Source organism: Cucurbita pepo, chromosome LG03 (genome assembly GCF_002806865.2).
Source record: "Cucurbita pepo subsp. pepo cultivar mu-cu-16 chromosome LG03, ASM280686v2, whole genome shotgun sequence".
Classification (NCBI taxonomy): domain Eukaryota; kingdom Viridiplantae; phylum Streptophyta; class Magnoliopsida; order Cucurbitales; family Cucurbitaceae; genus Cucurbita; species Cucurbita pepo.
The window spans coordinates 5,392,594-5,406,428 of record NC_036640.1 but is presented as its reverse complement, the minus strand read 5'-3'; the positions used below and the strand labels follow the sequence as shown (position 1 = coordinate 5,406,428).

At 35.3% G+C, this 13,835-nt stretch overlaps 2 protein-coding genes across 7 annotated transcripts; one reads left to right on the top strand and one right to left on the bottom strand.

Moving 5' to 3' along the window:
- Nucleotides 1-86: 86 nt before the first annotated feature.
- LOC111789688 (tRNA-dihydrouridine(20/20a) synthase-like) lies at nt 87-8,655 on the bottom strand. Of its 6 annotated transcripts, none has more exons than XM_023670343.1 (14): nt 8,522-8,655; nt 8,081-8,334; nt 7,854-7,980; nt 6,142-6,269; nt 5,981-6,050; nt 5,775-5,877; nt 4,823-4,940; nt 4,589-4,670; nt 4,109-4,170; nt 3,539-3,611; nt 3,369-3,449; nt 1,203-1,283; nt 707-856; nt 87-393 (listed from the first exon to the last, which is right to left on the bottom strand). In XM_023670343.1, exons 2-14 carry the CDS (start codon nt 8,281-8,283, stop codon nt 373-375), a joined length of 1,299 nt encoding a protein of 432 aa, XP_023526111.1. In that variant the 5' UTR covers nt 8,284-8,334; nt 8,522-8,655; the 3' UTR covers nt 87-372. The 6 variants fall into 6 exon arrangements, with proteins under 6 accessions (XP_023526111.1, XP_023526107.1, XP_023526108.1 ...); XM_023670339.1 differs by lacking the exon at nt 87-393 and adding an exon at nt 472-510; XM_023670340.1 differs by lacking the exon at nt 87-393 and adding an exon at nt 472-510 and having other exon boundaries at nt 8,081-8,320; nt 8,522-8,649.
- A 1,205-nt stretch (nt 8,656-9,860) lies between these two features.
- Nucleotides 9,861-13,698, top strand: LOC111790924 (DNA-directed RNA polymerases II, IV and V subunit 11-like). The gene is made up of 5 exons (XM_023672059.1): nt 9,861-10,022; nt 10,119-10,208; nt 10,294-10,372; nt 12,002-12,097; nt 13,472-13,698. The coding sequence occupies exons 1-5, from the start codon at nt 9,970-9,972 to the stop codon at nt 13,502-13,504; spliced, it is 351 nt and encodes a 116-aa protein (XP_023527827.1). The 5' UTR covers nt 9,861-9,969; the 3' UTR covers nt 13,505-13,698.
- The last annotated feature ends 137 nt before the right edge of the window (nt 13,699-13,835 follow it).

Genomic DNA, 13,835 nt, shown 5'->3' with positions numbered 1-13,835 from the left:
AATATCCCTAAAGGCTTGACTCGTCTCGATTACGAGGAAGCCTTTGACCTGCTTCCATAGCTGTCCTTGTGTTGAACTATGTATATGCATTTAACACTAAATCTTTCCTTTTATAGTATTATAGTATCATAGTATTCGAACCTACAAAAAGGCAATACCAATATTGCCTTGCCCATTGAACTATGTTCAAGTCGTCCCATTTTACACTTCTATACACATATATATAATGCATTTTCTTTTTCCAAGTGTTGTATTTCTTCCTCCAAGCAATTTCATTCTGTGATCCAAGTAATTATTGCTTGTAAGAACAATTGTAATGGTCATGTATTGTCACAGCACAGCAATCATGATGCTCAGGCTACTTTTGAGATTTTAAGTTTGATTTCTCACCACCTACCACAAACCATTATAAGCATTATTAATATTGATATGTAACCTAAGGGAGCAAAAAAATATACTTTCTTCCCCCAAAAGATGGATCAGCAACTAGCTTACAGCATCATCCATGGACTAGAATCAGAAGGAAGAACAGGCAGCCAATTCTACTCTAGTTGCAACGGATTTTGAAGATGAATGAGCAGTTTACAAGGGCAATTTCTTTGATTACCCACAATAAATATGCAAAGAATAAGTGAAGAATGTTTTCAAAGATTGTTATGTTATACATGGTTTAAATAATGTTACAAAATTAAGCTTCTAATACTACCTTTTGCTCTCTGTCCTCGTATGGAGGAGGCATCAATCTAAGCGTATTGGCAAAAAGATCTTCACGTCCTGATGGAGGTTCTGCTACAGGAGCATCCAATATATAATCTGGAATGGCCACAAGTGTTTCCTCGAAAAATGATTTGATGGTCTACAAGGTTCAATAGCAGTTCACTTAGAAGCTATGCAGCCAAGCATTTGCAAGGTAGGGATACTTGATGGACAGACAACCTCGATAACAATGNAAAGCATTTACAAGGTAGGGATACTTGATGGACAGACAACCTCGATAACAATGGCAGTGAAAAATCTCGGTGATAGAAACATGAAATTTGAATATCCGATTTGAATTTCCAAATTTTTGTAAAACTAAAATCAAAATAAAAAATCCTATGAAACTGTTGAAAGGAAGCAGAGGAAAAATACGCCATGCATTCCATCGAAATCTACGAAACGATATTAAGTTGAACCTATTCTCTTCCAGCATATTTTTATACCTTGCAATGCTGAAAAGCAAAATCAGCTTTACGCTTCCATGGACCATTTCCAGGATCTGTATAAAAAAGGTGAAGCAACGGCTGCAGAAGCAGATAAAGGAGAAATGTAAAATGACCACACCAGGTATTGTATGGGGGTGGGGGTGCGTTTTGCTAGATTCCAATCAGTATTGATTAAGAAAAAAAAAAATAGCAACTTATAAGACATGACGGATAAAAGAGGTCCTAGATTGGTATAAGGCAATAAAAGGACAAAAATTATCAGTGAAACGAAGATGTAGAAGCAAGAGAAGACGATAATTCAGCATGCTCAGCCATCGTTGATGTATGAAATGGCTAACCCACGGAAATACAGAGTTTCCTCCAATTGGCAGTAATCAGGGAGGGCTCCAAGTTACAAAAATGCAATAATGGAAATAACCTTAAAGGGACCTCAGTTTAATCAATCTAGTGGGACTCATCATGCATTTACGCCCAACCTAGAGATCCAAAATGCAATAATAACATTATACAGTGCAAATATTTGACCATGGAATCCACACGGTCTAACTAGTGCACAAATGCTATTCCAACACCTTAATAATCATAAGTCCTACTCCCTTAATAGCGCTCGGTCTCCCTAATCCCACATATGGCACAAGATAGTGAGGGAAGAATACAGAGTTCATGTCACACATTTAAAATTACTGAAAATAAGTAGAGTTAAATTAAACCCAACCCCATAAAAATGTTCAGAACCCCAACCCACAATCGAAAAAATATAGTTAAGAAATATGTGGCATATAAAAGAAACAAGACCAACTGAAAACATAGGAGACAAAAATTGTGGTTTAAAAAAAATTAACAAAAAGGCTGTAAACCACCAATAAGATCTTACCTTCACAACATCACGAATATTTGGTTTATTTCCATATGTACCCAAAACAGAATCCCCATAAACTTGATATTGTTCAAGGACCTAGGAGATGGAAAAGTTTACAGCTAAATGAGATAATAGTGAACTTTCAAGCAGAAGGATACATTTCACAGCCAACTTTAATATTGTACCTGACGACGGGTTATACCACTGCTAGGCGCACCATAAATTGCAGTGTCTACATGTCCTAAAGTACGCCAAGGGCTATGAAGTATAACAGCCATAGTTAAAATTAAGGAAAGACATAACCAACTCTGATAGAATAAATACTTAATGTTCATACCAAGATATTGTTGGAAAATACAAATAAATACTTAACCCAACTAATAACATCACACTTAACTTCAATTTTAATAAGTTAAATAAATATATTTAAAATGTCTATATTTAAAAAATAAAAAGAACACTCTATGATGCCATAAGTTCTAGCACTTTTATTTTTCACTATAATAACATCACCTTAAACCGGCCTCCACAGACAGATATAATCAGATATTATAGGAGAATTCTAATTTTTAAACATGGAACCCAATTGTCGCTCAAACTTCAGGTTCTCTTATACTGGTAATGGTTGGAGCTAGCTGTGACTATANAGGTCCTAGATTGGTATAAGGCAATAAAAGGACAAAAATTATCAGTGAAACGAAGATGTAGAAGCAAGAGAAGACGATAATTCAGCATGCTCAGCCATCGTTGATGTATGAAATGGCTAACCCACGGAAATACAGAGTTTCCTCCAATTGGCAGTAATCAGGGAGGGCTCCAAGTTACAAAAATGCAATAATGGAAATAACCTTAAAGGGACCTCAGTTTAATCAATCTAGTGGGACTCATCATGCATTTACGCCCAACCTAGAGATCCAAAATGCAATAATAACATTATACAGTGCAAATATTTGACCATGGAATCCACACGGTCTAACTAGTGCACAAATGCTATTCCAACACCTTAATAATCATAAGTCCTACTCCCTTAATAGCGCTCGGTCTCCCTAATCCCACATATGGCACAAGATAGTGAGGGAAGAATACAGAGTTCATGTCACACATTTAAAATTACTGAAAATAAGTAGAGTTAAATTAAACCCAACCCCATAAAAATGTTCAGAACCCCAACCCACAATCGAAAAAATATAGTTAAGAAATATGTGGCATATAAAAGAAACAAGACCAACTGAAAACATAGGAGACAAAAATTGTGGTTTAAAAAAAATTAACAAAAAGGCTGTAAACCACCAATAAGATCTTACCTTCACAACATCACGAATATTTGGTTTATTTCCATATGTACCCAAAACAGAATCCCCATAAACTTGATATTGTTCAAGGACCTAGGAGATGGAAAAGTTTACAGCTAAATGAGATAATAGTGAACTTTCAAGCAGAAGGATACATTTCACAGCCAACTTTAATATTGTACCTGACGACGGGTTATACCACTGCTAGGCGCACCATAAATTGCAGTGTCTACATGTCCTAAAGTACGCCAAGGGCTATGAAGTATAACAGCCATAGTTAAAATTAAGGAAAGACATAACCAACTCTGATAGAATAAATACTTAATGTTCATACCAAGATATTGTTGGAAAATACAAATAAATACTTAACCCAACTAATAACATCACACTTAACTTCAATTTTAATAAGTTAAATAAATATATTTAAAATGTCTATATTTAAAAAATAAAAAGAACACTCTATGATGCCATAAGTTCTAGCACTTTTATTTTTCACTATAATAACATCACCTTAAACCGGCCTCCACAGACAGATATAATCAGATATTATAGGAGAATTCTAATTTTTAAACATGGAACCCAATTGTCGCTCAAACTTCAGGTTCTCTTATACTGGTAATGGTTGGAGCTAGCTGTGACTATAGAATTATCTTATACCTTGAGAAGAATGCGAGAAGTTGCCTATACTTATTTGTGATACAAGCAAACGAAAGAGGGAAAAGATGGTAATTTCCAAAATGTGCATAACATACTTTTGGTAAGCAGCTCGACCCACCATTACACCATGAGCTCCGAGCCTGAGAGCAGCATTAACCTGTGTGAACACATTTAAAATAAATGAACATTAATTTATGATAATGCATGGAACTCTCACTCCATGGAAAGCAATTTATCACATTTAAAGTAAATAAACATTAACGTATGCTGCCAATTTACCACAAGGAACTTTCATTCCATGGAAAGCAACTCCCAATAAACGAGTTTTGGGTCAATAAACCGTGTAAATTGGTCATTGCAAAATGATAATGCAATGCAAGACATAGAAAAATATGAATGTTTCCACTATGCCTTTGTTGCATCAGTGGAGACCACGTCATGTAAAAAGCTATATAATCTACTAGGCTAGCCCCTATTTTGCCGTGATTTCAATATCTATTAGTATGCTTTTCTAGTTTGGGTAAATCCAATTTCTGATACATTAGGTCCATTTACAGATGAGCAGAAAAACTCACCTCATCAACAGTGTTAATGCCCCCATTTATTGTGAATCTCAAGTCTGGAAAGTCGCGCATCAGTGCATAGAAATATTCATATCTGTGACCACGTCAGTATTATAGAGCATGAAAGTCTGTTCTTAGTCATTATTTTACAGATAGTTAAAAATATTATATGGTCTTTGTTAAAATACTTTAACAAAAAACAACAAGCTCTCTTTAAGCTGATAGAATGTTCTTGAGAACCCATACTTCAAAGGAGGAATATTTCGATTTTCAGCTGGGCTAATACCATTGAGCAGTGCCTTGCGGGAATGGATTATGAAATGCTTAGTTGGCGACAAAGAAGAAACTTTGTAAATAAAATCACCTGAAACAAAAGAAAGTGGACGTGAGAGGAGAAATCAGCAACTAAGAAGGCACATAATAATGTAACAAGAAACTAGAATGGCTTTTCAGAAAGAATATTCAAAACCTCAGGGCCTCTTGAAATTGTTAGCACATAATGACAATATATATGCTGAAAACTTCAAATTTCAAACACCAAGAATAAATTAGATATCCTGTGCTTGAGTTGACCTAGCACAATTCAGGATCTAAGATGGTTTATGACTGTATACCAAAGGAGTTTCTCCAAAGAAGTTTTTCTTTGCCTTCATATGTTTTTCTCTACCAAGTATAAAAAGTTAGTCTTTCATGAAATGGAAAAAAAATGAAGTTGTGGGTGGTAAAAGTCTTCTTCCTTTTCTTTTTCTTTTTTAAAAAACAAACTAGATTTCTTACTCATAGGGTGAAAAAGTAAAAAAAATAATAATAATAAATAAATAAAGGAACAAGGAATCACAGCCTGAGGAGCTTAACAAAAGCTGCTCCAAGACAGATAACTTTCACTCTCAAAGATTATATTAAGAGTTCCTAATGAGATAGCATTCCCTTTGAGGTCATATCTATAACTTATAATGTTACCAGTTCATTCACTTCAATGTGTAATCAAAGCCACCTTTAAGCACAAGAAAGATATTCAGACAGGAAAGGACACAAAATATCAAACAGTCAATTATTGTGATGATGCTCCACAGGGGAAATAAATAAAGATGCTAATCATAAAATGGCAAAACTAACCTTACAACATCACTATGTTTATCTAAACAAAGAAGTAGTAGTCAGTGCTTTCTAATCAGAGAAAAAAGACTAGAAACCTTACAAAGTTCATTATATGAATCATGGTCATCGACGCCAATTCGACATTTCACGCTTACAGGGGCGTCAGTGTTGGCAGCAATTACTGACATAGCTTCACCAACAAACTTTCCTTGTCATCATGACAAGCATAAGTTAGACACATAGCTGAAGAAAACAAAATGGGCAAGATGACTGAAATCAAAATATAACCAGTATACAGCCAGAAACCTTAGGATCCAGCATAAGGCGAGCACCGAAGCACCCATGTCCAGCCACCTTTGGACTTGGACATCCACAGCTGAAAAATAGTTTCCAAAAATTATAGAGATAAGAATCTATTGTAGAAACTAAAACTGGAAAAATATGAAGAAGATAAGTAAAATACTCACTTCAAATTAATTTCATCATAGCCGTAAGGATTGGCAAGTTCAACAGCTTTTGCAATGTTATTCAAATTGTTTCCTCCAATTTGCAGGACAATAGGATGCTGGTCTGGAGAAAATGCTAAAAATCTGTCCTGTACGAAATANCCTGTCCTGTACAAAATAAAGAAAGATTACATGAAAAAATGGTCAAAACATAGACTNTCTGTCCTGTACGAAATAAAGAAAGATTACATGAAAAAATGGTCAAAACATAGACTGTTGAAGCATATCATATGCATCTCAAGTTTGATCATGAAAAGATAGGGAAATTGTCACGTGCCTCCAACACCAACCAGATAAAATATGCAAGTTACAAAGGTAGCAATAAGATGGTAAGTGGCAACTCTTCTTTGAGAAAAATAAAACACCCAATAATTCTTCACTCTTACCGATCATAAATTAGTCAACAGTGAAGTCCAACTTGGCTGATAATGAAACAAACAGGATATGAGGTCAAGCTAATTTGGAAACTAAGCTGATTCACACAATGAAAGGTAAAAAAAATAGTAGTCTACTGTTAAAATGTTCAATCTGATTAGAGCATCCCATAATTTTAAAAGACCACCACACCGTCACTATTGCTGACCAAATGTTGGTAAAATGAGAGAAAACCATGGTCCAACTCAGACTATCACACGTGAAAGCTGTGGGATGTTGAAGGATTCAGGGCCAGGAAGTTTTGTTAAGGCAACTGGAGGAAAAGCTTCTCATAAGAGTGGGGAAAGAGGGAACAATTGATTATTCACTAACCCGACCCATTCACATGGAAGCAATGCGCTTACAAGGGTGAGGGGAGGGTTATCACAAATAATTGATAACTAACCCAATGTGTTACACAATTTAAAAAACCTCGAGTAAATAATGGAAAATCAAGGAAATTGCATCTGCCTCTAAAANCTGTTGAAGCATATCATATGCATCTCAAGTTTGATCATGAAAAGATAGGGAAATTGTCACGTGCCTCCAACACCAACCAGATAAAATATGCAAGTTACAAAGGTAGCAATAAGATGGTAAGTGGCAACTCTTCTTTGAGAAAAATAAAACACCCAATAATTCTTCACTCTTACCGATCATAAATTAGTCAACAGTGAAGTCCAACTTGGCTGATAATGAAACAAACAGGATATGAGGTCAAGCTAATTTGGAAACTAAGCTGATTCACACAATGAAAGGTAAAAAAAATAGTAGTCTACTGTTAAAATGTTCAATCTGATTAGAGCATCCCATAATTTTAAAAGACCACCACACCGTCACTATTGCTGACCAAATGTTGGTAAAATGAGAGAAAACCATGGTCCAACTCAGACTATCACACGTGAAAGCTGTGGGATGTTGAAGGATTCAGGGCCAGGAAGTTTTGTTAAGGCAACTGGAGGAAAAGCTTCTCATAAGAGTGGGGAAAGAGGGAACAATTGATTATTCACTAACCCGACCCATTCACATGGAAGCAATGCGCTTGCAAGGGTGAGGGGAGGGTTATCACAAATAATTGATAACTAACCCAACGTGTTACACAATTTAAAAAACCTCAAGTAAATAATGGAAAATCAAGGAAATTGCATCTGCCTCTAAAAATGATTGTTAATAAATAAAAGCAACACTACTTAGTAAATTTGTAGACAACGTTGATAAATTAATTATTGTCCAAGGATTCTGTTCTGCCGCAAACTTACAAGATTATCTTTTTGGTAAACAATTGTTTCAGCAGCAAGCATCTCGCTGTACAGCCATGCGTGCTTTGATATTAAACGAGCAAGAGTTCTGTAGTGATTGTCAGTGCAATCCATCATAGGAGCAACACTGAGAAAGTAAATAAAAGTCAATCAAGGTCATCAGATATAAACGCTCAAGGAACACAAATGATGACAATAACAACATTTATATGATGCGGAAAACTCACCTAAACCAAGGAGGGGAATAACGTCCAGCAACCATTTCTGCTTCTGGACTTTGCTGAAGTATCTGATTACCAGAAAACCAACTACTTGGTTTATACAAATTCTTTTGCAATATACTGGATGACAGCCTAGGATGGCTCTTCTGAATGAAAGACTGGACGGGAGACAAAGAAGCTGAAACAGAACATCCAGCAAACTTCATCATCTCTCACAACAAATCACAGTCCGCTCCTCAGAAAATTCTGATCATGAGCAACTGGGGAGGCTTTAAGAGTGGTGGAAAACTCGAAAAACGAATCAAACAATCCTACACGTTCAATTACGCAAGAGTGCAAAAACTACCAAACAGTCTGAAGGAGAGTCATGAACAACGAATTTGCAAACAAGAACAAACAGAAAATAAAAGCAAAGCTNGGTTATAGAAGATGAATGTTAGGGTTTACATGAAGAAATCGTAACCGGAGGGGGGAATCAGACAACCTGCAGTTCCGGAGGTGGGCGAAGTTGAGGGGGACGAAGATTGCGCGGCGGAGCAAAAAGTGGAGAAGGAGAGGCGTGGTATTCGGATTTTATTGCCNGTATGGCCACCCTAATCCTTCACCTCAAGGGAATCTTCCAACTTTCTTTCTCAGCTTACAAATATGAGAGTTTTCAATTAAACTTCTATTTTGTTTTTTATACATTCTTTAAAATATATATATATATATATTTATTTATTTATTTATATATAGCCAAATAAATTTTGTTTTGGAGGCAAAATAAATTCAAATTTTCTTTAATTTTAATAGGTAAATTTATTCTCTATATTTTAAATTTTATAATAATTTATTTTTTAAACAATACTACTAAAATAATGAAATTTTTATCAATAAAATAATTTAAGAGAGAATTTATTTAAAATTTGACTAAATTAATAAAAATGCATTTAAAGTTTCAAAAAAAAAAAATCTAAAAAATACTTTTAAATTTTTAATAATATTTACATTAGTTTAGGAGAAAATAGTTAATACTTTGTTTAAAAAACATCCTTAAACTTTTAAAATGGTGTAAAAATATCGATTAATTTTCAAAAGTATTTCAAAAATATCATTCAATTTTCAAAACATTCATTAATATCTTTCATTTAAAAAATAATAAAATATATTTTTACCCTTAGAACTATATGGACTGTAAGAGTTTTTAATTTTTTTTATATAAATATAAAAGAATGTTAATGCTATTTGTAAAATTTTATGGGTATTTTTAAAACATAGTAATAATGGTAAATGTATTTTTTGAACTAAAAAAAATGATATTTTTTATATAAAATACTAATATATATTTTAAGTTTAAAAGTATTATTAAAAGTTTTGAAAATATAAATATTTTTATTAATTTAGCATTGAAATTATAAAGATTAAATTATATAAAATAGAAAATGATATTTAATTTAGATAATATTTTTTTCATAATAAAAAGTTAATTATTTCAAAATTAGAGAATAGAAATTACAAATTAATATCATTACTGAATATAATAAAATTATGAACTAATAATTTTGAGCTCAAATATTTGAATTAATTTTAGCAGAGAAAAAAGTTTTTATTTATTATTATTATTTTTTATTTTTTATTTTTTATTTTTTACATTTTGTGGTCGAACGAAGAGACATATTTTCGACCAATAATTTCTCTTAATGTTTTTTTTTACCACTAAATCTTCCACAGAGGGAAATTCGGGTACCTAAAAACACGACAAAATGTTTTTGACTTAAACGACGTCGTAAGTGACCTGCAAGGAAATCAAGACAAAACCCTGAGTTTCTTTCGTTCTTCTCCATCTTCCTCTCTCGGGCAGCTTCCATTACTGCAAAAACCAGACCTCCAACAGCTTCACAAGGAGTCCTAAAGCCATGAATGCCCCCGACCGATATGAGCGTTTCGTCGTTCCAGAGGGGACTAAAAAGTAATTTCACAAACTCTTCCCCCTTTCTCTAACCACTGCAAATTTTATGTCTCTCACGTTTTCTTCCCCCCTTTTTTGTGATCTTTTCTTCTCCAGGGTCTCATACGAAAGAGACACCAAGATTATAAATGCGGCGTCGTTTATCATTGAAAGGGAGGAACATACAATTGGAAACATCTTGCGAATGTATGACCCTTTTTTGAAAATTTTGAAATTACTGTTTGAAAAGTGAAGTGTTCGGTTTTTATTGGTTTTTTTTTGGTATAATCAGGCAGCTTCATAGAGATGAAAATGTGTTGTTTGCTGGATATAAGCTTCCTCACCCTTTGAAGTATAAAATCATTATCCGGGTCAGTTCATTTTCCTCTGATTTTGGGGTTTTCTGATTCTGATTAGGGTTTAATGGAGCTTTTGACTTGTGGGGTTTATCCCTTTTACTTTGGTTCTTGTTTTGATCTTGAAGGTTCTGTATTGATTTAGCTGTTGAATTTGGTAGTAGATGGTTTTAAGTTCTGATTATTACTCTCTGATGAAGGTTATAAATTAACACTTGCTGAGTCTTGTGCTAATCTATGAGCCTAAATGAGATAGTTTTGGTTCGAAAGAGTCGAAACTCGAGCTAAAGGCAATGCAACTCAGCTTCCCGTTGCCCATTGTCATTAGGATTGTGTAATGAACATGGATGATTAGGAGTATTATTAAGATATTAAAAGCACATTAGTAATTAGCCATTGAGTGAGTGGGGAGGAAGGAGGCAAAGATTTGGCTCGCTTAGGCTTGGGTGAGTGTAACAACTCAAGCCCACCGCTAAGAGATATTATCCTCTTTGGGCTTTCCCTCCCGGGCTTCTCCTCAAGATTTTAAAACGTGTTTGCTAGGGAGAGGTTTCCACAACCTTATAAACCGTGTTTCATTCTCCTCCCCAGCCGAAAGGGGTGGATTTGGTGGGGGCCCCACATTGATTGGAGAAAGGAACGAGTGTCAGCAAGTAAGTTGGGCCCAAAGCGGGGTGGATTGTGAGATCCCACATCAGTTGGGGAGGAGAACGAGCTCTTAAATTCTTTTAAGTAACCCAAATATGCTTGTGTTGCAAAGATGTAATTCCAAGTATCTCTAGTTTTCGACACGGTTTGTTCATGTTATTCGAAACCATTAGGATATCAAAAGCTGGAAAACAAGAAATGAAGTTATTGAACTTCTGGGTTTTTTTTCTTTGTAGTAGTGTTTTTTTTTTATCAAGTTAATCTTCTTCGTGCTAGGCTCGCTAGTTACAATCTTCCTATCGAAAAATATTTGGTATTATATTGGTCGTGCTGAATATTACCTATCATTGGAATTGACCTGTCTATGGTCCGCTACACGTTGCACATACACAAGTGATGGTGGAACCTGAAGTTGGTTTATTCGCTTGAATGCTTCTCATTAGGAGTATCCTTTAAGCAAGGAAACACTATCTAGTCCATCCACCTTATATGTTTGATGGGGTGTTTTATAGTATAGTGTTTAAATTGTTTAATATTGCTCTAAGAATCCTTCGACTTGCCCGTTTCTTACCTCCATATAAATACGCCTTTACGTTCTTGGATCCATTCGTGACGGTTTAGTGATTAATTGTTTAAAGTTAACGTGACGTGACTTCATTTGTCATGGTTTTGTTATAATTTTTTAGTGAACTACAAACTGGATGGTTATCGCCTTTTCGATATGATACACCCCCATAAGCGGAAGTTGCATTTGAATGAAGTATTTTTGGAAATTTCTCTTAAACATCCGAAGAACGGATTATTTTCTTTATACCGTCCTGTATCAATTTTGTTGGGTTGATATGTATATCAAAACAAACACGAAAAGGTGTGTTAATGCTTTAGGCACGCGGTTGGCGAGAGACTTGCACGTTTTTAATTCTACACTTTTCCTGTTGGGTTGATATGTATATATTTAGCGTTATCTTTCGTAAACTGATTATTACTGTTCTTCAGATCCATACTGCTAGCCAATCGTCGCCGATGCAAGCATATAATCAAGCCATCAACGATTTGGATAAGGAGCTTGATCACTTGAAAAATGCACTTGAGGTTTGAATCTGCTACTCTCTCTAAACTTCGTTTGAAGATAGAACATGCAATCTTTAACTAATAATACTCGCAGTGAAAAGTATAGTGCTGTTGAAATTGATAGCAAATCTAAGGTTAGAAATGATAGTGAGTTTGGATGACTTTAGAATAAACTTTAAAACGCCGTAAATCTCTGGACAACTTCATTAGAGAAACCAAAAATCGATTCAAATGTGTGATGTCCCACTTTGGTTGGGGAGAACAAACCACCATTTATAAGAGTGTGGAAACTTCTCCTAGCAGACGCGTTTTAAAGCCTTGAGGGAAGCCCGAAAGGGAAAGCCTAAAGATGACAATATCTGCTAGCGGTGGATCTGGGCTATTACAAATGGTATCAGAGCCAGACACCGAACGATGTGCCAACCTTCTCACTGTTTCCCAAAGGAGGGTAGACACGAGGAGGTGTGCCAGTAAGGACGTTGAGCCCCAAAGAGGGGTGGATTTGGTGCAGGTCCCACATTGATTGGAGAAAGAAACGAGTGCCAGCGAGGACGCTGGCCCCAAAGGGAGGTGGATTGTGATGTCCCACATTGGTTGGGGAGGAGAACAAAAAACTCTTTATAAGGGTGTGGAAACCTTCCCCTCGCAGACGCGTTTTAAAGTCTTGAGGGGAAGCTTGAAAAGGAAAGCCCAAAGAGGACAATATTTGCTAGCGGTGGGTCTGGGTCGTTACAAAATGGCTTTGGAGCTGCACATTTTTGGACTTTTCACAAAGTAGGTACTTGAAACTGAGACGTAAAAGCTTTGAAACTGTCCTTAAAAACGCTGTAAATCTCCCGACTACTTTGTAAGAAAAACCAAAGGTCGAACCAAAAACTGATTCAAAGGAGCTGCAACTTCTCAGACTTTTCAAAGTTAGGTACTTGAAACTGTTCTTAAAAACACTGTAAATCTCCCAACTACTTCATAAGAAAAACCAAAAGTCGAACCAAAAACTGATTCGAAATGCTTTTGGAGCTGCAACTTTTCGGACTTTTCAAAGTTAGGTACTTGAAACTGAGACATAAAAGCTTAGAAACTGTTGTTAAAAACACTGTAAATCTCCCGACCCGACTACTTTGTAAGAAAAACCAAAAGTCGAATAAAAAACTGATTCGAACTGCTTTCGGAGTTGCAACTTTTCGGACCTTTCAAAGTTAGGGACTTGAAACTAAGGCGTAAAAGCTTAGAAACGGTTCTTAAAACCATTGTAAATCTCCCGACTACTTCGTAAGAAAAACCAAAAGTCGAACCAAAAACTGATTCGAATTGCTTTCGGAGCTGCAACTTTTCGAACCTTTCAAAGTTAGGGACTTGAAACCGAGACATAAAAGCTTTGAAACTTCTTTCTTGCAGGCTGAGTTCGCAAAGTTCTCAAGGGACTATTGATTTGGCTTTGAAAAAAAACTTGGTGGAGCTCAGTTCAAGATGCAGACACAAGACAATTGGTAGCTGACATGAAATGTATTTCCAACAACTTTGCTTTGTTTTCTTTAAGGTTGCTGAAACCATCTTGTAACTTCGCTTAACTATTTTTGGTATGAGACTCTGCATTTAAATTATATATATATATATTTGAAGTACATCATCTTCTACCACAGTTGTTTTGGCATTGACATCCAAAGAAAATAAGCACAAACAATCTTCTGAGATATATACACATAAACAGCAAATGAAAGGCTCATCAATGTCACATCTTTCCAGTCCCCTTTTCTCTGAG